At 36.5% G+C, this 27436-nt stretch overlaps 1 protein-coding gene across 1 annotated transcript in view; it reads right to left on the minus strand.

Annotated features, from left to right (window-relative positions):
- Positions 1 to 27436, minus strand: part of ST18 (ST18 C2H2C-type zinc finger transcription factor) — a 166774-nt gene that overhangs the window by 44623 nt on the left and 94715 nt on the right. Inside the window, exons 4-6 of the mRNA XM_063326858.1 lie at positions 21334 to 21388; positions 19392 to 19422; positions 4861 to 5051 (exon numbers count right to left, since the gene is read on the minus strand). Of these exons, the coding sequence (XP_063182928.1) occupies positions 4861 to 5051; positions 19392 to 19422; positions 21334 to 21388 (277 nt within the window). The remainder of the gene's footprint in view (positions 1 to 4860; positions 5052 to 19391; positions 19423 to 21333; positions 21389 to 27436) is intronic.

Genomic DNA, 27436 nt, shown 5'->3' on the forward strand with positions numbered 1-27436 from the left:
TCTCGAAAGGATCTGGGTGAGACTCCTGGGGTGCTCTTAGCTCTGTTTCTGAGTCACAAAGTGTTTCACAAGGTCCAAATTCCACCTCTTCCTTCTTTATTTCTGGGACTTCCAGGATGCCAGCTTGATTACACTCTACAATGTACTTCTGAGTTACATGGGGCTTTACACTCATTTCTTCAGAGAAATTTGAGGAGCTGTCCCACTCGTTGTCCATAATTTCAGAGTTACTTTCATTTTCCTCAGATGAACAGTATTTTGGGTCAGAAATAAGAGTCTTTTCTTTTCCTTCAGCTGAGTTAATCATGTAACATTCATCAGTGTCATCACTTTCTGTTTTTAAGGATTGAATGCCACTATCATTTAGATTTTCTGCCGCTGTTTGACTGGGTGCATCTTTTGATGATTTTCCCATGTTCATCAAAGATTTGGCCACAGCATCTTGATAGCTGGAATAGTTATCTTTTCTTTGACTGGAATTTTCTTGCCCACCTGAATGAGGGGCTTCCTCAGATGATTTTGGAGTACTTTCCTCTGCATGGAAAAAAAGCAAGAGAAAAATATGTAACAATAACTGCTTTTTGTATTTTGTAGAAATGATATGAAGATATTTACTTACCAATCACCATTTCTTTACTCAAAGGTCCTTTAAAATGATTGAATTCACCAAGGCTGTGTTTACAATGACTGCTTGTAACATCAGGAAAAACCCTTCTAAGATTATGTCTGCTTTATACTATAGCTCCAAAGCAATATGAGAAATAAATATGTTGCCATTTTTCACTGGTGGTGAAGACATATATTATCGCAGAACACACACATTCTTATACATTCATATAAATATAATGCGCCATATATATACACACTATATATATACACACAATCTATATAGTATATGCATATATATATATACACAAGCACACACACACATTTTAAAATTCCTCTGAGCTATTTTCATTCTTCTTTCATCCAAGATTCCCAAATATTTTCTCAAAATAGAACCCTAATTACTTTTCCGGTCACCCCAGATCCCATGAAAGACCTTGATGGAAAAAACCTCAATACTTCACAAAGGGCAAGCTCCTGGTCACCATTGCAATTGCCACATTAAGTGATAGATCAGGTCATGCACAGGCAAACAGAAATGGTTGTTATGTACAGACTCATAAAGGACTTGTTAAAGACACCACTGAAGTGCATCCTGTCTTTATAAACATCTTTCTTCAGAAGAAAAGCAGCAGCCAGCAGGTAATAGAGGCTACATGTAGGAGAGTTTGTCGGTGTGGAAGACAATATGCCTTTTGTATCTCATTTAATTTTTTATAAACATTTCCTCTGACAAGGACACTCAAAAATACATCTCCATCATCTTCCTTTCTGGTAATTATCTCTCTAAAATCAACACTGGTTTGCCAGGATCAAGTAAATATTGCCATAGTAACTAAAAGCATTTTTGGATGAAGGGAAGAATTTAGTCACAACACTAGCCCCTTCAATAATGCTGATTATAGGGTACATTCTTTTGTTGGGATCTATTCAACATAAACTGAAAAATTTAACATTTTACTTCCTAGAAAGGAGGATGAATAAACAAGCACAGATTACTTCATAAGATGTATCTGTCCTCTCCTGAATCAGAACTACTCCAGGTTTAAATAATAAATTAAGCTAGTCTAAAATGCAAATGAAGTTTCTCTCAATAACACAGCGAGCTATTAAGAGAAAGTGTAAAGGGTTATGATAATTTTAAAGTATTATGAACTACAGAAAACAAATAAAAAGCATTTTCAGTGAATATGTCCAATTCATTGAACTATTCTCTCAATCCACTTAACTACCCACATGTGTACAATAATGATTTATAGACATTATACCTAATTATGCATATTTGGGCTGTGTTAGAGTGCCTAACAAAAGCTCTAGAAAGCAACAATTACCTCTGTTGCTTAGCTACATAGTTTAAAATATTCCTATTAAGTGCAGATTATTGTGGAGGGGAAAAGGGGGACAAAAATGCACATGTGCACCACAATGCATTTCACTTTACTGCTGCCAAACTGTTAGCATTTTGGGTCATTTCCAGTTTACATAATTGTTTGGTTCAACTGTTTGTTATATGTTAAAAGAAAATATTGATTAATTCTTATTCTTCTTCAGAAAATTGGACTCATGCGGGGAGAGGTGGCCTTGTGCACTGTGTGCATAAAGTTGTGTTTAAAAAGAATGTCTGTAAACCTTAGTGTAACTTTTCAGCAGCTGGTCTAGTACCACACACATTGCATTATTCTGAATAAAGAAGTCTGCTGTCCTTTCACATCTCAGCAAGTAAGAATGATGATTTGGCTTTATAATCAACTTTAGACAAACGGGTTTTTATTCTTTGCTCTTCTGCCATTTGGAAAAAAACAGAGTCCCATCCATGGGCCATTTCAAAAAGTAAGAAGTTATAGTTTTAAAAGAAGTCTCCCACCCAACAAAACAAGATAAAACTTGATAATAGGAACAGATCTTTTCAGTTATTTTTCTGTGTGAAGGATGGAAAATTACATAAATTCATGATAACAGATTTTTGCTCCTTAAATAATAAGCAATTTTTGAATGCAGTGTTTAAAAATTTGTTGTTGAAGCAGTCTTAATGGTTCAGCTGTCCCAGCTTTGCTTTTCCTTCTACAGGCTGTAAATTTACTTTAAAAATAATCAAAACTCAGCTTAGTTTACAGTTGCATCAATCAATGAACCAAAGCATTAACTCATCAACTGACAAGAATCACGAGTTCATAATAAAATGAGCAATATTACACTAAGAAATTACAAATAAACCCAGACCAGCTGTATGTTTTAACTGAAATTTGTTTTGTAGATGGCAAAACTAATGCAAAAGAGGTAGGTCAGTCATAGACTATCACTGACAAAAGCACTTTGCGAGAAACCTCACTGGTATCAAATTAATTTATTTGAAATAAGGTGGCTTTTTTCTTTTGACTGAAGGTCTAGGTGCAAATAGGACCTACTTTTATATCAATGGACCTGGCCCAACACTTGATCTCTTTTAGAAAAAGAAACAGATGAATAACTTAGGTTCATTTGTACATGGCACAAGTTCTACCTTTACAGCCATCATAGTGCTTTCCCTTCAGCAAGTTCTTCAAGCTGTGCAGAGGACAGATGCAAGGGAAAGAAAAGCACATTACTGAGGGAGATCTGGATGGCGAGGAACCAGGCTGAATCAATACAAGAAAAATTAGCTAAGATCTGTGTGTATATATATATATAAAAAAAACCCCAAAACCAACCAAACAAAAAAACCGAAAACCAACAACAAACCCCCAGACAAAAAAAACCCAAACCTTACAAGAACTCTTACTCAAACAGCTTCCCTTCAGGTTTCTGGTGTTAGGAGATGGAAATACTCTTTACAGGCTGAAGAGGCACTGAGAACCATGGAACCTTTTTCTTGATGAATTTTGCTTAGTAATGTCACCCAAAAGACAAAGACACTGGGTGCCACCTTGTTAATTAATGTTCTGTTCAAAGAGGGAGCTCCCTCCTAGGCTTTCACCTGACAGGATGCAGACCCCTGGATGAGACTCTTCCTAGAATACTTAAGAGTGACAACTGGCTGAAATCTTTGCCCCATAGAAATGAAACAGAAACCACCACTGATTTTGATAGAACCATGATTTGACTCTTTAATCTGAAAGGCAGTCGCCTTCTATTTGTTTTATAGTATTCACATGCATAAAATCTGGGGGTTTTGTTTTGTTTTAAGGAATTTCTTTTTGGAGTGGATAAAGATGTAAATTCCTAATTTCAGTTCATTGTAGAATCATGAAACATCCCAGGCTGGAAGGGACCTTGAAAGATCACCTGATCGAACCTGTTGTGGGAGAGGGAGCCTAGATGCTGTCTAGCATGCTGTCCTCCCAAAATATTTGAGAAGTTGGTATAAGAAATTGAGTGGAAAGTAAAAATCCTTTAAAATCCTGTAGCAAGCAGCAACTGAGTGGAATATAAATTCATTCTATTTTCATAGTATCTATAATTACTAATTTTCCAGGGCCAGATTGTGTTGCTTTTATCTTGACCTTTGCTATTTATGATGACTTTCCCTTTAAAACAAACGTGGAATGTATTCCACTAATTTCTCCTCATTTGCCTTATTAACAACTTGTGCAGGACTTCTTAAACAAATATGTGACAGACAGTTTAGTTTGATAATTTTTGTTTATCTTGAATATATATATAAACCTATATTAGAAAGAGAGAGAAATAAAGACACGCTGTAGCTATATCTTTCTGTCTCCCCATCCTCTTCCATATTTTGCACCATACACATTGCAGAAGTTTCTAGAAATTGTTGGACATGTTTGGCTTAGCAGAGTTGGAATAACAAGTATAAAAGTGCTGAGTCTAATAATCGTGTTAAACTGAACGTACGTAGCAGTCACATGCATGAAATTGCTTTGCTAAATGTTAAAGTCAACAATGTTTTGCTAAGCTTTTTTTTTCCTTCCTAAGAGCTCTATATATTCCAGTGAAAATCTGTGCTTCATAAGTGTGTTTTTCTCAGTGGTGGGCCTAACCTTGTCCTTTGACAGAGCTAGTGGAGAAGCAGTTGCTGCTCCATATCTGACCTGGTGCAGTAGTTGTTTCTCTATGTGACCTACAAAGAATTTACTATATCCCAGGAGGAGTTATTGTACCAAATAATTGGAAGTACGGTGGTCAAACCTATACAGAAATGCACCATTCCAACTCTGTTAGAAATCAAACACATTCTGCATCCTTTTTTGAAAATATTGTTTCACATCTCCCTTCCTCTGGAATTCGGGTTCAAGAGGAGCCACGCTACATGACTACCTGGAGTTGAGCTTCTTTCAAGGACACTGATCTCTTCCTGTAAATCCGTCCTGTCTTCATTTTCTTCTTTGCATTCCAAGCTGGGGCTGTAGTGGCGAGGTTTCATTAACAGGGACTTCCTTTTGTTGACAGGAACACCTGATATCTGTTCTTCGGCTTTTCTCTTCTTAGCCATGGAGCATTTGTAGGCACTGCAATAATCAATCAGCAATGAAAGAGAAAAAAGTAGAAGTGAGGGGTAAATGGTTTAAAAAATAGCACCATCCTCCAGTTCAATTCTAACTATAAAAGCAAGAGCTGACAAAATATTAATTCACTTGCAGTTTCAGCAAGTTGTGCTTAGTGGATATTTAATTTTAGCTCATGTACTTCAGGGCACAGACAAGTCCCATTTCTTTTAACTGCTGCAAAATCTGTTTAGGGGAAGGGGAATAAGGAGGAAGACAAAACCAAAAAACCCATAACCCAACTTCCTTAATCCTAAATAAACATCCTAAAAAAATCTAAGACCTTCTCTGCAGTAAAATAAATACACCCAGGAAATGATGAACAAAACTGTGGTCTGGGTTGCTAATCCAGAGAAACAGCCAAAAGGAAAAATATACCACCAGTTATACTACAACATCCTCACCCTTTGGCTCCATTACCTTTACATGGACATCCAATCATGGTCCTTGAGTTCAACAGCACAAAACGCGTGTGAAACACACTCTACTTTCAGAAAAATTTGCAATAAGGGTACCTCTTTCAATATCAGTCCCAAGCGTTGGTATCTTCATTAACTCCAGTCATAAATGCCTAGTTTAAGCTCTTCTCAGGTCTCTATATAGACTCTGGAAAAAAGCTTCTTCAGAGGGCAATTCAATCCACTTAAAACTAGATCTATCTGATAAATAGGGTGAGGCACCCCCTGGGAAAGACCTAACCCAGTCTAGACGCCTAACGTTTCAGATGACTAACATCAGAAGAAAGGATATTATTTTAAAGATGAAGATTTTTGGCAGATTTGATATACGTCTTTCAGCTCCTACGAGATCCACATATTGATCTGCATATTAACTTGCTTCTACAGATATTTTGCAAAGCCTTTACCACCACGCAGCTGATCTATATGGCATATAGTTGTTACATCATACGACGCTTCACTGAGGAGCCCTGAACCTTCAATACTCTTTTATTAATAACTTTTTGTGTAAGTGATTTGGCATGATTTCATTGTTCTCTCACACCAAGTATTCGAAGACATTTATGTAGTACAAATAATAGTGGTCATATTATATCTGTCAGAGATGAAAAAACTACATATACGAATCGGTGTAATCCACTCAATGGTTTCTCGACCTTAGGCACCTCCAGGGTGCATTACAAATCTACACGATGCCCTTAGGTGTTGGATTTTGCATTTGGCTCACTGACTTAGCTGAAAGATTTGCAAAAAATCCATGTATGCAGAGAACTCCTATTGGTTACACATATTACAAGCTCAACAGCATAAATTAATCCTTCCAAGGTATCTTATGTGCACTAAATTGGCTCAGGTTCTGATTGTTTTGGATGAAAGCATATGACTAACTTGAGCTTTTTGTTAAAAAAAATACCCATTTTTGGCTAAGCACCTTTTTGGCAATCCATCATTGCAAACACGAAGGACATGGAAATACAAAGATCTGCATTTTAGGGGGAACATTAAAATTCTGCCATATGCATCTTAAACACAGGGGATATTCTTGATCTTCTGAAAGCTAAAATGCTATGGACATCAGGAACAGTGGACGCTAAGCACCTGCTGTAGTTGAATATATTATGGCTTCTCTGTTATTTCTCTGTTTATGAATAAAGGATAACATGAATATCGTATTAAAGTTTAAAATCGCAATGGTATATGTCCCCTTGGAAATGATGCCCATAAAACAGATATCAGAGATGGAGGCACTGCAGACAAATACGCATAATTTATTTTTAAGAAAATACAACCAAGAATTTCTTAATTCATATTTGTGAACGACAGTTCATACCATTCATGTTGTTTCAGGAAAATTGAATAAATGACAAATGTTTCAAAACCCTTCACACACAATTGTTTATATTAACAAAAACCTTCACTAGGTTTGCTTTTGATCTTTCTCATTTATTTGTCAAGCTTCAAGTTTACCTCCAGTAGCTACTGTGAGAGTGTTTAGGACAAGATGAATTTCCAGTGTTTAATTCCCCTTTGACGAAGCTACAGCTGTTTCTTACACAAGCATAATTAATAGATTTTTAGAACAGAGGATCCAATTAGATCATCCAGTATGCCCCTCTGCGCAATACAGGTCACAGAACTTCATCTACCTCTTCAGCTTTAATCCTGTAATTTGTCTCACTATTGTATATCTTCCAGTGAAGTTAAGGAAAAACATGATAGGATGGTAAGATGATTGCTGTATTCTTGCTCACTAAGCTCCATCTTTTTCCAGTAGCTTCATGTTACAAGCCCACCACTGTGGCCTGGCACAACTGCTATTAAACATGTTGGTGTTTCACCACAACTGTGAAAGAGAGGCCAGCTCAGATGTTAGCAGACCAGCGTCAAGACCAGTGCGGGGGTACTGCTGCCACCTGCCACCTGCAGACCTGCTCTGGGAAATGAGAGCACAAGAATCCCACTTGACTGTAACTACCACAGTTTACAGCAGTAAATCAAAAGGTACTTTATCAATGTCAGGACAGCAGGCCCATGAATCTGCTTGGAAGTACGTTGCTCATGTTAGAAAGTTTCTCCTCTATAAAAGACTGAGGCATTAGCTTGTCCTTATCATATCCTTTTCCTGTACAAGAACGGCCACTCACCCAGATTTCGTCAATAGCTCCCATCGTTTTAAAATAAGTGAACACAGGAGATTCAACTTTATGTAAAATCATTCCTGATGCCTTCCACTCTGATTACAGGAAGATGTCAAAACACGGTTGTTGCACGCTTCCTAGGACGTGCAAATTGCTTTCCATGGGCCAGGAAGAGATTTTTCATCTCCAACAGAATATACTCTTGTTTTTGATACCAACTTTTTAAACTTCTGGTTTTGAGTTTTAACTGGAATCTATTGGTTTGCAAGAGACAGTTTAAAGATCTACCTCGTACCAGCAATTCACCTTATTTTCTACCTTGTAGTGATGAAAAATAAAAATGAAAATAAACCCAAAAAAAACTTCACAAGTGGTTGCTTTTTCAAGTACTTACACATGATTTGTTAAGTATTTGATAATGGACACTGGGAATTTAACTACATGAATATATTTATGCCTTTGTAACATTCATGGCATGTCGATTTCACCTTTGTCTTAAAGTTCCTGTTTCTCTCTTTTGCTTATGTACATTCACACATACACACACGTACGTTAGCACAGATTTGTCAAGCTGTAGTTTTTCAAATGGTAAACCTATAATTTAGCTTCTCTATTACTCATCTCATAAATTCAACGTCTAATAGTTTTGTTGCTATTTATCAATGGCCTGCTTGTTGTCATGGAACACTGATTCAGCTGTCAAGGTTATTTGGTAATCTGAGGCTCATAAAACAGAAGAAGCTCTTTTTGTTATGAGCCCAAAGCCAATACATGGTTTTTTTTCCAAATGTAACTGTATTTAAATTTTATGAATAATAAATCATTTTAGTACTATCTATAACGAGAAGATTATTTATTATTACTTTTTTAGTCAATGACTCAGTTACCAAAAACAGTCTTGTGTCAGTTATCATGGTGTGAGCAAAGAGTTTAAAATCTAAGATATACAAGACCTGGTTGCATGTGTTGGAAAAAAACCCAAACATGATAAATCTTTCATATGTATTTCACACCTCAATACTTTCTTTTTTCTTTTTAATTTAGTAGGTCTTTCTTTATCCTTTATTTCTGCTCAGAATATATCTTGGATGGTATGGGCAGACACTGGTAGTGCACAGGCAGAATGGTGCTTTGAGCCCCATCACAAAGCAATGCCTCAGAAGAAAAAGAGAGATTTTAAGCAGTCCTAACCGCATACAGCTTTTCCTACTGCTGAAAATTGTGATGCTAGTCTTTTTTTTTGGTAATTGGTTCATCTAAGTGATGTGTTTGTCAAGCCTTTAACCTGACCTTTAACCACTTTGTAGCCAGCAAGGATTTTTTGTTGTTAATCTGTTGGCAAGACTTCCAGATCCCTGGGGAATTATTTTCTTATTCACAGCAGCCTGAAGGTTGATAAAGCATGATAACAGAGCTAAGAATCGCCACAGTGGGTAAAACCAGGGGTATGTTCATCCTGACGACTGCTGTTTACTAATGCCTGTAATGGATGCCATGTAAAATAACAAGAACAGAACACACTGTATGTCATGTACACTCCTTAGCTTCAAGAGAGAAAATAAATGACTTCGAATACCAAAGTACTTACACTTATTGTCTAACGCTATTTAAGGAGCCCACTCCTCATGTGAATTTGTGCAAGAATAATTAGTGGAACATTTGAGTTTGTGGAGAAAATAATTTTAAATTCTTAGCCTGAATTGCCTTTTGACTGTTTACTTAACTATACTACAAAAGTAAGCGTTAGGTTACTGAATTACAGTTAAAGGAGACATCATCTTCTGATTTGCAGAACCATTTAACTTCACACCAGTAGTTAAAAAAAGATTAGCCCAACTACTCCTTAATCATATTGTGAGTAAAGACATTTCCTGCTGCGTTAGGCCTTGATCAGGTTTTGTTCACAAACTTGCAGATGCCATAGGGTGCTGCCTAAGTCAAATACTAAATGTTCCTTATGGGGGAAAAGTCGGTATTCAAAGATTCAGGGAGACTTGTCACTCACAGGTGAACCAGTAGCTTACAAATGTCTGTCATGGTCGGGCTTTCTTCTAAAAATGTTTAGACTGTACTGAATCAGAGGTACCTGAAGGGAACAAAAATTCTGAATGTCTCCCCATCTTAGTCGTCTTCTATATCTGCTTGTTCTGTAAGAAACAGATGGGCTGGATTCTGTCTAAGTCTCTAGCACAATGGCTTCCAGAGTTTTAGGCGATAGCTGAAAGTATCTGTTCCCCAAAAATCACACAAAAATCCCGAGCTCCTCATAAGCTGATGATGAACAAGAGAGATTACTGGCACTGGATACAGGAATGGGATGATCTGCTCCTGGGATGGACTGCAAGTCAGTTGAAATGATATTGATGTTATTGTTTACATTGACCATGAATGCTGGAGATTCATGAAAGGAGCTGGAATGTCAGAATCCAAAGAAAGAGAGCATTGGTAGTCTGATCACTGCAATTGATTAGTTCTGTTAATTACAGCAACTTTAAATGAACAACAGTGGTTGGGGACGAAGGTGGAGAATGACTATGAGTCAATTGTTTGCTTTGTCTTCAGTTCAAGATGGTCAAATTTATGTTCCATTTCCTTAACTAACCCTCATTGTTTGCAAAGAGTGCCTGTAAATTTTATAGCTCAGTGGAATCAAGAGTGACAGTGTTCTCAGTTTATGTTGTTCTAAAAGTGAGAACAGAGAGAAAGATGGTATTAACATACTGTCTCATCATAACCAGAAGTTGGAGTCTCCACAGAAAGACTGAAAATCCACAGCATCAGTCAGGTCTGCAAGAACTATTCAGCATCCAAGGACTAGGGTGGTGTTTCCAACACTATGAAATTACTTACTGAATGTGAAAGAATTCACATATTCTGACTATATACAAAGACAAATCCTAGATTCAGAAAACAAGATAGAAACTAATTTTAAGACACATGGATTAGCCATATATTTTATACATAGAGAGAGAAGAACGTTATCTAAAGGAAGAAAGTAAATTGCATCACTTCTGACCATGGATACTGGAATACGAATTCAACAAGGGTGAGTTAAAGTTCATTTACAGTCAAAGATTGAGTTAAACCAGAAAAAGAAAAAAATTTTTTTCTAATTTTTTTACATAACTTTTACGTATTAAAATATATTCAAACATTATGCCAACAAAAACTTATGGCTTTATGTGAAAATATAAAAAAAGACCATTTGTTAATAGAACTCTGATGTGAGTTTTTACAGGTGAAATTTTCAGGCCAGTCCTGGAAAGGACTGCTGAGCTCTTATCACTGCTAAGAGGCTAAACATGTTTGTGCCCTGATTGCTCATCTGAAGACAGAGTTATTGACATTAACATTTTCTTGTGTTTTATAAAGTAAACCGAGCGATAGTAACTTTTAGACAATCTACATTTAGACTTCATGATGGAGGTTGTTGTATTCCACAGATTCAGCCTAAGTCATGAAAAATAACCTGGAAAATAGCTCCAGCTGGGAATCCCTGAAAAACTATTTTGAGAGAATTCATCAGGTAAAAGTAATGTCCTTCCATCAACATTTTTAAGCATTGAAATTGGAAGAACTTCAACCAATAAAATGTGTTGAAAAAAATTGCTCCTCATTTAGACTCGGTGAATCGGCTCTAACATAAACTCAGAAGTAGCACGACTTATTCCAATGATAATTGAAGAAAATCTGACTGTTTCTCATTTTTTTAATATCACGTGTGGACAAAAAATGTATTTCACCCCTTTCTAACAAACCCGTACACTTGGCTTACAAGTTGTATCTGTGAAATGGACGGGAACTTTTCCTGTGCACTGTAGCAATCATTCTAGGGTTAAAGGGGTTTCTACAAGTAGAAAAGTTTACTGCCTTACACAGGCAATGCTCTTTTTCTAAAATGCCAGAGTTGTGAGAAGTTCAGTCCAGGGCTGAACCAAGATAAAAGGAATGCACATGGGGTATATATGGGAAGAAAGATAAAAGGGAAATTCGTATTTATGAACACTAATATAGAGCAAAATAAGCTCAGTAACTTGGGGGTATTAAAGTATTTGTCTATATACACAAATGAAAGGTTTAGCTAGGAAAAAAGGAAAAGAACTGGACAGATAATAATGTGGAGAAAATATGGCATCATAACTGATAGCTGCCTGGAGCATGATATTAAAACATATATTTTATTTTAAAAAGACATATAAGAAAAGCAAAGGAGCTGCCATAGCCTTGTTGGTGAAAGAGGATTTATTAGCCCCCATAAGAAGAGGCTGGGGAGAAATGGGTAATGGTGTTGAGTCATTATGTACTGAGCTTGGAGATGTTTCAGACAGTAAACTAAATGTTATAGGCCACCTGACCAAAAAGAATAACTGGACTGTGAAATGATTGAGCAAATAAAAAGAAGCACGTAAAAAGAATGGAGCAATGGTAAGTCAGCAATAACATAGGAAAAGGCATGCAGTTATGGTGAAATCTACCAATGCCTCAAGCTCACTGTGATGCCTGAGGCTAAAGTACAACAATTTCAGGCTGCAATAGGCTTCATGAAATGTCTTTTTTTTAAAAAAAAAGAACAACCTCCTTTTTTTTTTTTTTAACTCTAGTTTGCTATTTTAGCAGAGTTCTCCCCACAGGAAAGGCAACTCGGAGAAGGATAGCACAGATTTAATTTATCTTCCCTGGTTTTCTTGTTTTCAGTTTACAAGCTTGTCGGATCATAAGGATATTCAGATCACATAAAAAATTATGCACATAAACCCTCTAATTGAAATACTATGTTAATGAAATGGATGACTTCTTCATGTTGTCTTTATATAGCTCATAGATCAAGAACTCTATATGACTAGAGTTCTATATTTGGATCCTTTTCTAATAGGTAAGTTATTTTTAGTGAAAGCCAGTTTGGAGGAAACTTAATTTTTATTGTCTGGAGCTCAAGAAGTTCTTAAATTCGGTAATATGAATGAATGCCCAAGATCTGGGCCAAATCCAGCCTCCCTAGCCTCTTTTTCATTTACTCACTCAATCTGTCCAGGTTCAGTAGGTCAATAAATTCCAGTGGGACCCAAGCCAAGAATTTGGCTTAGAATGGATTAAGTTTCTAGGCAAATCTACAGATCATCCACACAACCTTTGCATCCAGAAAGCCTTGCACGTGAGTGGTCAGCCTGCTAACACCACTAAATGCTCAAATAAAAAGCATACTGGTAACTACAGTCTGATTAGAGAATACATAAAAAAGATAAGATAAGCAAGATAAGCTTTTTTTTTTTTTTTTTGATAACAGACAATGGGACTGTAAGCAATTCATTGTCAGGAGCCAGTACTTCCCTTTAATGTAGCACGAGGTCCCATGGCTACATTCTTTTCCTTTCCTTGCTATCTCCAGGCTGTCCGCAGTCTGTTTAGGCTTGCTTTTACTTGGCTGGATCCACCCTTGACATCAGTCAGACAGAGCAATTCAGCCAGCCATAATATTTAACTCATGATTGATATATATGAGGCAGAAGTCACCGGCTGGCATTTCAATCTCTGTATGGCTTGCGGTCATCTATAGTGAAAAGATCTGTTATAAGAGGAAACAACCATTTGGGCCTATAAAGTTCCAATACATTCTGTCACCGAGCAGAAGGCGTTAAGGCATGTTCAGCTTTAAATTCCTGTGTAGGGTTGGGAGGATAACATTTGCTGTGTGCTGATGAACACAGAAGTCATGGTGGGGAAGATGTCTCCTGTAATATACTAAATAAGTACAAGGTTTAGTTCAAGGCAAGGAACACTCAAAGATGCAAGAAGCTCTGAGGTAGAAAAAAACCTGCAAATAACTATCTTGCCAGCCTAGCAGCCACAATTAAAGTGATGTGGATTTGACATACGATGTAAAACTATTACAGAAAAGCATATGTTGGAGAGGAGAGGAGAGGAGAGGAGAGGAGAGGAGAGGAGAGGAGAGGAGAGGAGAGGAGAGGAGAGGAGAGGAGAGGAGAGGAGAGGAGAGGAGAGGAGAGGAGAGGAGAGGCAGAGCGAAGGTAGGTGAGGAATGACAGCACTGCAGATTTCACAATTTGATGGCTAATTAGAGGGGAACTGGAAGATGAAGGAGGAAACAAGGGAGGAGCTTCAACATGACAGACCTATAAAATTGCTTGCCATTACAATTTACGTTAATGCTTGTTTTATTAGTTATGATAATAGATGACATACAGGATATAATAATAAGGTGGATTCCAGCACTATTATTTTATTAGTTCTGAGACCAGCATATACTTACCTTTGCCTCACAGTAAACTGCACCATGCACCGATTGTTCACTGTTTGTTTATGCTTGACTATTCAATGTTTTCTATCAAACATCAATTAGAAAATCACTTTTCCTTAGCATAAACCACAAATTTCCACAGATTCTTTGAGGAGAGTACTGACTAGCTCTCCAGAGTAAATTCCTTAAAAGCCTAACAATGTTGTCAGAAAAGAATAAGAAATGAACAAGATTTACTGGGAATTTAAGAAAGTATGATTGATGACAACATGACAGCCTTAATTACACCAGAAATCATGGAGTAAGAGGCAGAGGTTAATATTTTCAAAGCCCCATAACCATTTCAATTTCTACAACGGCTAGGGCAGGGAGGAAGTTCTTTTCCAAGCTAGAGAGCAAGCACTAGATACTCTTAACTCATCAGTCTGTTACCAGACTTTGGGAATAGGTACTCTTGAGATTAATGCCCATTGTTTAATTGAAGATCAGTTATCAATAGAAACAGTGTGACACAGGTCTTTGTCCCAGGTGAAATGCCTAATCTAGATGTATCATGGAGAAATATTTGACTGACAAGTTGGCACAACTCTGTCCCAGCCAGTTACCATCATAAGGATCACTGGGGAGGAGAGCTGGGAATGTATGCTGTCAACACATGTTCTTCAATTGTAAAAAAAGACTTTTTGTCAAGCTCTGACATGTCTGCAAAAAAACAGGGTAAATATCCTGGCAGTAGATATAACTATTGACCATGTTCATTTAGCATTTGTTACTAAGTCTATTTGGACTCAGGAACACACTTTGTTTCAGCAAATCACATTAAGGACTGTGAGGGTATCACGCGCTCTGCCAGTGGGAGACAGATGAGACCGCAGGAAACGCAAGAGTCCACCTCAGTTCTATTCCAAATGTGCTTATTCAGGATTATGACAAATGTGCTTTTTCCCCAGCAGTTTCCAGAAAATCTTGAGTCTATGACCAAATCCTATGGAAACAGAAGCCAAGCCCAAAGGACAAACATGACAGTTTTTCCAGATGCAGGCTGGGAACAAACAGTTTTCTCAGTCTCTGTCTCACTTTTAAGCAGTGCTATGGGATAAGAGCACTGTGAAGGTGATAGCTACAGAAATGATTTGTAACCTCATTTCTTACTGAGGAACATCTTTGTGCCTTTTTGTCATTTTTTTTTTTTTCATGTGACCACTTCTTCCATCACCTAAGTACGGCTTTCACCTCTTCATCAGGTCATCTGCCAGACTTCTGCTTTTGTTTCATACAAATATTTCTTAAAAAAATGCTTATTTTATGAAGCTCAAGAAAGAGCTACCAATGAATCGTTCCTTTTAAAATGCAGCTAGGCACTCACAGTCCTTTTATTTTCATGCGATGAACTTTTCCTGAGTGGCCAAATCATCTTTTGTCTATCATACTGTCTACCATCATTCCATTACTGTCTGAAGTTAGAGTTCAGATATAATTGGATACATAACACCTACCAGTAATTAGAGGAAACTAGCAAAATATTCAGGATTGTAGAACATGTAATAACTATTTCAGTTAGCAAAATGCTTTTTAGTATGCTATCGATACTGTTATTTATGTTGACACACCTCTTAAATATTTTGGATAAAGTTAAGGAATATATTTCAGTAATGTAAACCTTCTGAAATACTTCAGTATCATTGATTGCAGGGTTGCTTTGCTGGTTTCTCACCCTACTAATCAAGAGACAGAAGCAAAAGGTGAAGCATCCAGTTACTCTGTCTAGCAAAGAGGCATTCAGACAGCTCTGCTCTATTCTCTCTCTGCTAAAACTTTCAAGATACTCATATCCCTATACACTCACACTGAACAGTTCAACTTATCTGAATACCTAAAATGTCTAAAAACATCTGGAACAAGAGTTCCAAATAAAAAGTAACTTTCCTTACTTTTGAAGAAATGGTCCTTTTGAAGAAATGATCTAACACTACAGAGAGTAAGGGGACGTGTAACTATTCCCACCAAAGATCAGCACTGTTCTCCATGACTTGAAACACTAGTTCCTTGTGGAGTCTTCATTAATCATTAGTGACTGAAGACAGAAAGACTTGATTTCACCTGTATCTAACCCAGGAAAGAAACCGTTTCTATTCAGATATGGACCTAACCAAACTGATCTATGCTTCTGTAATCCCATGCGTGGATCGATCCAATTTGCTCTTCCTTGGTCTGACCCAGATGCCACTCCATAACCTACAGATGGTTCATCGTACTGTAGCCCATCTGTTAAATGGAACACGGTAATGAAAATACATCACACCAATATTCCTCACTTCCCTTTGGTTTTCATTCTAATCCTGAACACAGCTGAAGGTCCTGGTCCTTTCATTGGTCCAAGACTAAATCATCTAAGAGAAGACCTCTTTCTGCTTTTTTCAGAAGATGGATACAACAGAGATGTTATGCCCAAAAGCATGAAGTTCAAGCCTAAATGTACAGGACACAAATCTCCTGTCTTCGGCACTCCTACCACATGTTGTGCTTTGCTATGCTTATGTTGTGATAAAAGATTCACTTCTTCCCGTGGGTAGTTTAGCTACCAGTGAAATCACCACAAAACTACATTCCTAAATGAAAAATCATACCATTTCATAAGTTCATAAGTAAATAATTAACACTGGAAGGAACAACAGCTCTGTTTTGAAAGACTTATTAAGTTTAGCATGTTATGCTTCAACACCACAGCATATACTGTAGATAGAGTAAAAAAAAAAGTTCTTATAAATCTGAAGTAATAACACATCAGTATTAATAATATTAATGCATAAAGAAAATTATTTACATAACATTGAAATTTGTGATTCATTATTTCATATAATTACATGAAATAAGTGCAATTTTGACAGATACAGGAGTTGTGTACCTGGAAGAAAAGTACTGTCCTCTGAAAACTCATTGCAGCACAAGAGAAGTTTTAGCTGTTTTACTAAATAGAAAAAAATTAAAATTGAACTTGGCCCTTAAGGTGATGTTCTTTTCAAAATATACTTTTAATGCAGAAAGGTGGTCCTATTTCTCAGGAAAAGATAGATGATAGCAAAACCATTAGCCATATTTCTGGGTGAAATCTTGGCTTTCTTGAATTCAATAGATTTTTTAGCATTGAATGCCGTTAGCAAGAATACAACCCCTGAAATTTAGATGAGAGAAATTTTAATGCATTATTGCATCTAATTAGTAATCATAACTCTTTGTTTTGCTTTTCATTTATTTAATTATCTACTTTTATGAAGCACAACTTGCAGAATAAGAAAAGGCTAACAAATGCTCTAGAACCAATCAATGTTACGAAACTAATAATAATACAATATGAGCATGTAAGCTTATGTAGTCCCTTTCATGTAGAAGTATCCCAAGGCACTTTGTAACAGAAACTCAATAAGGAGTGCAAAAGTGCTTTGTCAGATAGGATAAGCCAGGGGAAAAGGGGAAATTAATTAAGCATGGATTTAAATTTCTCAGCCAACACAGCATTTAGAACCTTGGTCAGAAAAGACAGTGGTTCCAATATCTGTATCCAGGGAACACAACAGACTATTTCAGTATTTAATTCTTGAGGAATGTTCAATAGTTTTTCCACAATAATACGTGTATGAGTAATAGGAATGCAATTTCAAGACTGCATTTCCAAAAGGTAGCCCCTGCCTCTCTTCCTCTAGTTTTTCAGAAACAAATAGATTCATAAAAGTTGATCACCTGACTTGTATGCCATTAAAGACACTTGACTGTGGAGGTACCCAACATGGAATTTGGTACTGTAGAAATTACAAAGAGCAAGTTAAGGACTGGGCAATGGCTTTGTTGGCTGTTTAGCTCACTGTTTCAAACCAATGTATGTTTCTTTATGAAGGTAGTCCATGCTTCTGACAGAGAGAGTAATTTGTTACACAGTAGTTTCTAAGATAGCATGTATTTCACAGGGGAAAAACAAAATTACTTGGGAAAAGCTATAGTAATTGATAATGCATAAATTACAGCTTCCCTGATGTTGCAGAAACTTGCACATCCTCTATTTTTCAAACATTTTTCTCTTAGGAACACATGGACCATCCTCATTTTTGGATGACTGCCTCTTTGGATTAATGCATCCTTCTGGTGCATAAATTAGGGATGCATAGAGGAAAAAGGAGAAGCACTAAATCTCAGGAAACTGAAGCCGTACAGAAAAATGTGGTTCACAGTAGAGCTGAATGAGTGACTCACCATGAATAATTTATCCAAAAAGTTAGCCTCCACTTCTGTTCATGGAATATCTATAAGCAACTCATAATTTCCTCAGTTGTATTAGAAAACAAAACCTTAAAATATTGTATGTCCTCACTGTAAATAACTTCCTGCTAATATTTCATGTCCTATCTTAAGAGACGGTGGCATTTTGATTGATCAAATAAATCATATGATGATGTTTCTCTTCCCTAGGTGGATGAACCAACAAGCACATACTTCAGATGCCTGCTGTGGTTAAGAAAGCAACTCAGTAGCATGTGATGAAAAGTGAGCGTAGGCAAAATAAAAGAATTTGAGAAAAACTTCTAAGGGTTTTTGCAAAAATGCTTTCGGTGTTTGTAGCTGTAGTCCATTCCAATTTCCATTAATAACTCTAGGAATTTGCAGCTACCTGTACATATTTTCCTTGGGGGACATGAAGAGTGAGCTTGTCCCAGAGAAAACTTGAATTTGATGGTATGTGTTCTTTTTTGAAGATTTGGTACTGACTAATGTACTAGTTTTTCCAGGGTTTGTTCTAAGCTCTTGGACCAGTTATTAGGAGTTGATGCACATATTGATAAGATTAAAGTAGTAATGTTAAATTTTTGCTAGATTTTTGGTGATCTGAAATATCCTTGCAGAATTTATGGTTTTGAATGGATTGCCACGCTTTGTGCAAATTTGAAAAGCACTCTCTGCTACTTCAACAAAATATGGAACCTCAGCAAGTACTTGAGGAAGAATGAGCCGTTTGTGCATTTAGAATTCACACTAGTATACAGAAACTATCAGTTTTATAGAAGCCATCTAACAAAACCTTATAAAGGTTAATATCTATTAGAATGTTCAGATGCTAAAATACCATAATATTTATTACAGGAAAAAGAAGACTGAAGATTGATCAGAAAATATACTCTTCTGTTGTGTGTCCTGGCACAGGCTGAAGATAACAACAACATACCAGAATCCTGCCCACTTTGCATTACTTTTGATCATGCTTGCATAATTAATGCTAACATTTTGCTTTTATATTTGGTATATTTAAAAAGTGAATCTACATCAAGTACCCTTTGTCACATCTGTGCTAAATATCTACATAATGCATAATTTGCTGGATTATCTATTTCACAGCAATACCATTGGTATGAATTTATCAATATAATCAGAAAATGAAACTGAAAAAATAAACATGAGTTCTTACCTGAGCTCTTGAGCTATGGAGTCCACTTGAACTGTTAATAAAAGCAGGAAAGAATGAATTAGTTTACACTTCCAGAGTTGTGCTTTCTGCAACCTTGCACCTGCCTATCTGTGATGACAGAGGAGCTGCTATCAAAACACAGGTGATTATTTCACGCTAACCACAGGATTGTAGCTACTAGTGGCAAACATTAACTGAACACATAATTCTCACAGTTATTTTAGGCTACATAAAACCTGGAGTATGATGTTCAGTGGAACAATAAGAAAAATGCTGGGAAAAAATAAAAATAAAAGAGAAGGCACTTATTTTTACTGAAAATAGGATGAATGACAAATCTCTGCTTTTTCTGAATTTTAATTCAATTTGGGAATGACGAAGGCTAATGTTTACAAATACCTACCCACACAAGGATATACAGCATATTGACAAAGCCAACAGGTGGTTCTAAGGATTACTCATATTGCATGGGCAACTTTTGTTTTTTCCACTTCTGGGAAAATGTTCCTGATATATTAATTCCTATGGATGTGTGTGCATGTGTATAAAAAAGACAGAGAAAGAAAATCCATAATTTTTTAAAATGTGTTATTAGCTTTTTGAGTGAAAAGGGTATGAATCCCCTATTAAATACAATTAAAGTCTGCCAAACCAGACAGACTGTTTTAATTCACAGTCCTGACCACAGAAAAGACACGTTCTAATGCTGAGGGGTGAATAACTTCCCTATTCAATAACTTTGTTCAAGTCCTCTGTTCTGGGACTTTTGAAATATATATGAATTTTACATTAATTTCAGAGAACATTACTCTCTGAATGTTCAGGGTTGTGTCAAAGTTTTGATAGGATAACGCTTATCGTTTTTAGAAAGGTTTATCTGTATTTATCCCCTTGTCTGCAGGCAGTTTGTGGCACTCCCACCCTCTTCCTCTGTCCTTTCCTAATTGAAGTCTAGCACTTTTCATCCCTTTGGACATTTGAAACTAGAGAACTAAGCCAAACCACACTTTAATTTTTTATTCTGACCACAACTTGAACCTAAAGGCACGATATTAACAATCCAGAACTATGGAGTTGTGGCAATGAATTAAATTAGTCTTTTTTGCACAATCCTGAGAATGCACGATTCACAGTAAAATCAGAGTTAACGATGGGTGCTCTGCACCCCTGAAAATAGTCATAAGGAAAAATGTTCACAGGGCAGGCAAAACTTTGACATTTATTTTTAAGTATCTCCATTTTTCACTCATTATCAAGAGTCACAAAAAGTGTTATGAATTAAAATAAAAAGTTATTTTCCTGGAAGAGCTGTATTGCTAGTCAATCATGTTTTCCAGATGTTGAGATCATTAAGGGCCTGTTTATCTCTCAGTACTGCATTTCCATCTGTTCCTTACAAAAAGAGAGGAATAGCTGGGAAATACAACTATGTCATAACTTTGCAAAATGAAACACGAGCAACAGCACTTAAAAAAGCAGAGGGTTCTCCTCTGCACATACACCTGCACCTTTTGATTGAAGTAAATTTACTTCTGGACCATTTACGCAGCTAATTTACAGATAATTAATGGCAATAGACAGAAAAACATTCAGCTGGCTAAGACAAAGTTTTGTACATTATTTTGAAAGCATCCATTCAATATTGTCCAGCTCTACTCCCTATGGAAAATCTTTGTTTGCATAATAAAAAGCATAACCTTTATTTTCTTTGAGAAATAGCTCAAAGAAAATAGCATACAGTAGATTTTTTTCTGCTTTTCTTTAAACCATAGCTAATAACATTGTGCCTCTTAATGCCAGCAGTCTGTGTCCTGCCTTGATTAAAAAAGCAGCCCTAAGGAAGCTACACACTCTCTTACTGCACATTAGGGATTGTGCACAGGAACTATCATATTTCATGGTGCGCTGGGCACAGGGTCGTGGAACGTGCTTGCTAACTCACCCTTGATTCCTTTTGAGCGTGTGCGCAGCTTTTTATTTTCCCCATCTGCATCCATCTGTAATATTAACACAAAGTCTTTAATTCATTCCTTTTGCCATTGAGAAAAAAAAAGTCTCCAATGCTTTTTTTTTTTCACATTTCCAAAGGCTAGACAGTAATAGAAAGAAGAATAATCATGCCTTATTAATCTTGTCAAAGAGATAAAAAGCCATCTGTGAATATCTAGTGAATACCTAGGAGATACCTTTAATGATACAGATTTGTTTAATAAAGTGATGGTTATGAGTAACTCCGTAAGGTTTAATGACAAAGTCTACAGGTGTTAGCTGAAGGCATAAGGTTAGAAACAGCAGTGCTCTGTGACTGCTGCTTTCAGCATCCACCTCCTGGAAGAAGAGGTCCCAGAAAACCACAGTGTTTACAGGCACCCTGCATTATTGTTGTAACTGAATCATATCTTAATAGCTGTGTTGGAACCTGCATTTCTGACAACTTCGTCCTTTAAAAGTGAAACCTTCTTGCTTGAATGGGCATAGTTGCACATGTACAGCTTTGAAATACTTCACCACTTAAACAAGTCATCAAAGAGACGGTTACAGATTTGTATGAGTTTTTTGGAGAAAGTAGTGTCTAGGTTTGTGTTTCACATTAAAAAAACCCAACCAACCAAAACCTCCAACCCCCCAAAAAGTCAGCTGCTGCAGTAAGATTTCTAATGTAAACGAGAGAGAACTTTGAAGATCAGCTGCTCTCATGACACTTTTGGCTACGTCTAAACCAGCACTGGAAATATGCACCTTCTGGTCTTGGATCTGGACCAGACCCATAATTGTAGGGGCAGATTTTCAACCCGTGGATTTTACTACAAACCCCTGAAAGTCAAATGGATTAAGATTTCATGTTCTGATGTAAAGAGCTGCAGTGACGTACAGAAGAATGTACAACAGTGTAATTTTGACTATGTCCAGGGAGGCAAATTTCTCTAGTTTCTAAAAGTAACTCTTAATTTTTATGTAAGGAAGACTCTCTCATGAGGAATATTTGTCTTGGCAAAATATCGGGAACTATGGAATTCTTCTTCAGTCTGTGGTAGTATCTTACTATCCATCTTTGCTTTGAATCTCAATTTTGATGTTTGTAAAATGGTGACGATAAAACATACTGTAGGTCAAGCAACTCCTGTGTGCTTCTGCACACCAGTATGCAAGAGTAAATGCAGACACCAGCATCTGATTTGTATAACTGTGTTAGGCAATAGGTAAATGCTTTTTGTGGATACCAGAAGTTGCATATGCCTGGCATCTTTCCCTGCAAAAGGTCGCAAGATAAAAAGCAATGTCAACAGAAGATCCTGTCTATTATTTCACTCTTCCTTTCTGAGGATTAGCAGAACTGATTTGCCCCACTGAGGAAAGATGCAAGAAGCTCTGTTTGTGCCTTCTTCCATTTATAGAGTTTGAATATCTGAGGATGCTTTATTTTTAGCTTTATATGACTCAGATAACTAAGATGTTTTGAAGGTCTTTTCTGAAAGAACATTGCAGAATATGACAAAATTGACCTGAGAAAGAAAAAGAATAAATTCAGCCTTTCTAGGGGAGAAAAAAGCACTGCTCTAATTTCCTGGTTTTTTTCTGTTTGTTGTTATATATGGTTACATATTGCATGCAGCTACCGGAATCAAAATACCTATTTGCAGGAGAGAACAGAAGCATTTGAAAAGGGTATTCGAGTACTTGAAGAAGTCTAATTCTAGAACACGGGTTACTGATACCTGAAATGAAATTATAAATTGATAGAAATGCATCTCAAAGACAGACAATGATATCTTTTCTCTGTTTAAATTTACATCTAATGTTGATTATTATCAGGGAAGGAACATAAGTGGCTTGTGTTTACGTAGTGGGGCTGATGGCAACCTTTACTTGTTACTATCCTTAAAACCTGGAGAACGAGTTTTTGCAATGTGACTGCAATGGTAATGGGAAACATGGCTCTGTTCTCTGATGCTGAGTTGTGATTGAAGGCACTGACCTGCCATAGACTTATAATAGGGGAGCAGGTGTGGCAATGATGGACTTTAATTTCCTTTAATAAACCTTTTATGTGCCACACTTTTACTGCCATTCTATGCTCTCCAAGGTCCTGCACATAATAGGTTCATTACTTTTGATTACTATAGTCTATTGAGACAAACAACTCCAGAACACACTATATATTATGTTCAGTTAAACCAATATAGACTATTTATCCACTGTGCATTATTTCACCTGCAACTCTACAGACAAAATTAACAACAGCTCCTGTAAGCTAAAACTATTAAAACCACTGGTACTCCTTTGTCATCATTTCATAATAAATACCACACCAATCACAGCGCTGCTCTTTTAATTATGAAACAAAAAGTGTACACTGCTTCTACTGAACAGCAGTTACTTTGGTCTAAATAGCACGTTGCATTGTGATGAATATTTTAAAACTGCACAATGAGTGAAAACCAACAATAAAATCAATGCAGGTGATTTTTCTATTGATTTTCTTTCCTTGTATTAATTTGAAACTATGAGAGATGTTTAATCAACTCAAACCTAAAATTTATAGGACTATAATATGTGGTGCATACCACATATTAAAATAATCATCATGTCTGTGTTGTATAAAACACACCTTAACTTAAGAAAAGTCCCGCGCATGAACCTGAAAATTATACAAAAGTAACTGAATAAAACTGTGAAATCTTTCAAGTGTGTCAGCAAAAGGACATCTCTTTCTCAAAATTTAAGTGTAATATCTTTGGGGTTTGATAGTTCTTTCAGAGACAGCCTGATACTGAAAAAAGTGAACAAAGTCTCTCACTTCTGATTTTTATCTACATAGTGATTGTTTTACATGAAATCACAGCCACAGCAATAAGTATTCAAACTTTTAAATCACCCATGGAACAACGAAAGAATTAAACTCTAAGTGAGAAATTCCATCCAAAGCTTTTAGAGGTAATTGTTATCAAGGTGTTAATTTGAGAGACATATGTTATTACTGATACGTACTGTAAAGATTGGATGGATTCTGGAAGGTCCTTCATGCTCTCAAAGCTGGGCATGGTCAGCACTTCAGTAAATATGTTGTCTTGAGACAAGAAGCCATAAGGGATAAATGGAATGGCCATGCCTGCACAAAATCCTCACATGATGTCTTACTACTAATTTTTTTAGCCATCAGGACCATCCGGTTAATATCTAAGTGTTTGTCAGGAAAATTTTATTGGGAGTTGCAGTCCCATATTTTTTAAGGTCAAGCTTCACAAAAACAACGACATGCGAATAGTGGAATTAATTCCAGTTTATCTTTCTCTCTTATACCTAGATTCTCTGATTTGATGGGTTGTAAACTCATCTAAACGTTTTCTTTTCAAAATTAGTTGAAACTAGCTAATGGACTCAAAAGGATTTAGAGGGAGATAAACAGTAAGAAATGCAGCGACAGAGGGGTAGCAGATATGCAGTCCCAAATCATTAGGCAAACAGGCTAAAAAATAAATGCTTGCTTTAGAATTGCTTCAGTTACGTCCTGTTTCTGTGATATGGAAATTTACTGAGGATGTTGAATTATTCTCTAAAAGCATGTTCCAACAAATCTCCCTAAGTTTATGAATGTTTTCTGTTTGACTTTGTGAATTTCAGTTTGATCCTCCCTCCACCTTTCCTTCCATATTGGTTTAGATGTAAGGGTAAGTCAATAACTAGATCCCAGAAAAATGATTGGAGTCACCGACGATACCAAAAATTCTGCTTGGCTGAAACTGGAGTAACTTGCTCAGTGACTGCTGCAGGGTATTCGTGTTTCTCCAGATGAAATTACTGGTGGAATAGCAGCAGTCATACTCTCTGAGCAAACTATTTCAGAGTTCCTGGCTGCAGAAAGCAAATGTTACTTTTTCTGTTTGTACCATCCCACTGCAGTTGTCGGACTCGAGAGCAGCACCTGGAAATACTTCCCTGAGCGAGAGAATCAGGATTTGGCTCTGAGTTTGGTTTTTTGTGTGCCTGGAGTCTATCTGCGCACATGTGCGTGTACTGATATTATAATGGGATCCAAGAATATGACTAACAGCTGAAAATAGGGCATGTTCAATAAATGAAAATAATAACAGTAATAATAATAACGATTTCAGTTTACTTGCACATTTTTAATTCTGAATTTCAGAAACTAAATTCATACTACTATCTCGGTAAGATAGTTCTACAGCACATTGTTGTGAAATAAACTCTGACTTGGGGAAGCCAGTGCTGCTGACTGAGGTAAAAGTGAAATGCACCTCCTGGAAAGAGCTAAAGTAAGAGCTGTGCACTTTCTAACTTCTATTGTAATCTTTGTACAAGCATGACTTTTCTGGAGTGGATTTCAAAGTGCTGGAGTGGCAGTCTCTTTCCTTTTGCCTAACTAGCTAGAGGCAAAGAAATCACCAGTTTATCTAGAGTTAAGGAGTATAAAAGTTGACATTTTGTTGTGATTTTCTAACTAAAAGTTACATCTGATTTTCAAAATGAAATTTGGCAAACAACTTCTCTAGGACAAACCTTGAGAGGTCTGAAAAAAGAACAGCTTTTCTCTACTATTTTTGATTTGTAAACTACTTGAGTTTGTATAGGGGCAACAGATACATCTGGCACTAGAGTAATGAACTTAGCCAGGGAAAAAAAAAAACTTCGATGATTTTTAAGGCACACAAATCCACCCTCAAGTCTCAAATACAAGCCACAAACTTCAAAATTGAAGTCCGACACTGCTAACCGCTACAAACACATCTGTGCTGTGCCCCAGAGTGACTCGACACTGTGTGTGCCTCTCCCTACAATAAATAATACCCTCAGAGCAAGCTTTTGGCACTCATATTTTAATGTTTCTTTTCAAGAACTCCTTTAAGAATCTAAGACATTAAAAAGGAATATTGTCAGAAAGAAAAAAGATCTTTTTAAATAAAACTGAAAGCAAGAAGGTTTCCTACAGCCTGTCCAGAAATACAGAACACTCTTTGGCTGTCTGTGTAGATATCTGTGCTGAGTGCATTTTTCTGACATTCTACAATAGCTTTTTTTTAGTAAGAAGTATTAATGGCAGACTGACGGTGAGAAGTATGGGGTGAAAAGGAAATGCAAAGTACACATAGAGCAACTTTTAGATAAAGCTTATATATTCTGATTACTGGCAGTAAGAATATCCAAAATCCAAAGGCAAAATTTTTAGGAACATTGCTTGTACTGTGGTTAAAGTTTCTCCTTCTTCTTCTTCTACTACTTCTTCTTTTTAATAACATGTTCATGGACAGGAAGGAGAAGAAATGTTTACAAAACATGTGTTTTTAAACACTATTACTGAAAATACACCTTGATTTGTGATTTTGAATATTCTTAACCAAGGAGTCATCTCATCTTTATTTTTGAAACTTTTGCTTTAGTTTACACAATTCTATTCCTGATTTCTCTAGGAGAAAGTTGAATAACATGGAAATAATTGGTTCAGATGTATTAATTTCTCAAGAATTAAAATAAGTAAGTACATTTACTGAATTCGAACTTTAAAGCATGTTTATAACACACATAAATTATCAACAATCTGACATTTTATAGTGTGGTTGAATGGTATAAATATTTTTGAGAACTAGATGTTTTTTATATTGAAGTCACGACTTGAAAATATGCAGTGACAAAATAAACCTTAAATCAGAGGCAAGCTTGAATAGCTTTGTAATGTGGATGATTTATTTTGATTCTCACTTCTGATTTCTGAGTTGTCACTGCTGTTGTGTACTTCATCCATGCAACTTTGCACAACTGGCAGTGCTGAATATAAACCAAAGCCATATGTTTATGTCCTTTTGCCAAACGACTACAGCAAATAGTTCTATTATTCCCTTAGGTAATCAACGTGTGCCAAGTATTTCTATTAGTCTGCTTTACCAAGGCTTTAGAGGGCAGAGTCACAGCTTTATGAAATTAAGGGGCAACTGCTAGCTTTTTAAATTTAGAGAAAAATTATATAGTATACCATGCTGAAATGCAGCTCAACACAAGCTGATGTGTAATCCTACTTTCTTGAGGCTTTT

The sequence above is a fragment of the Chroicocephalus ridibundus genome, chromosome 2, assembly GCF_963924245.1.
Source record: "Chroicocephalus ridibundus chromosome 2, bChrRid1.1, whole genome shotgun sequence".
In the NCBI taxonomy this organism is placed as follows: Eukaryota; Metazoa; Chordata; class Aves; order Charadriiformes; family Laridae; genus Chroicocephalus; species Chroicocephalus ridibundus.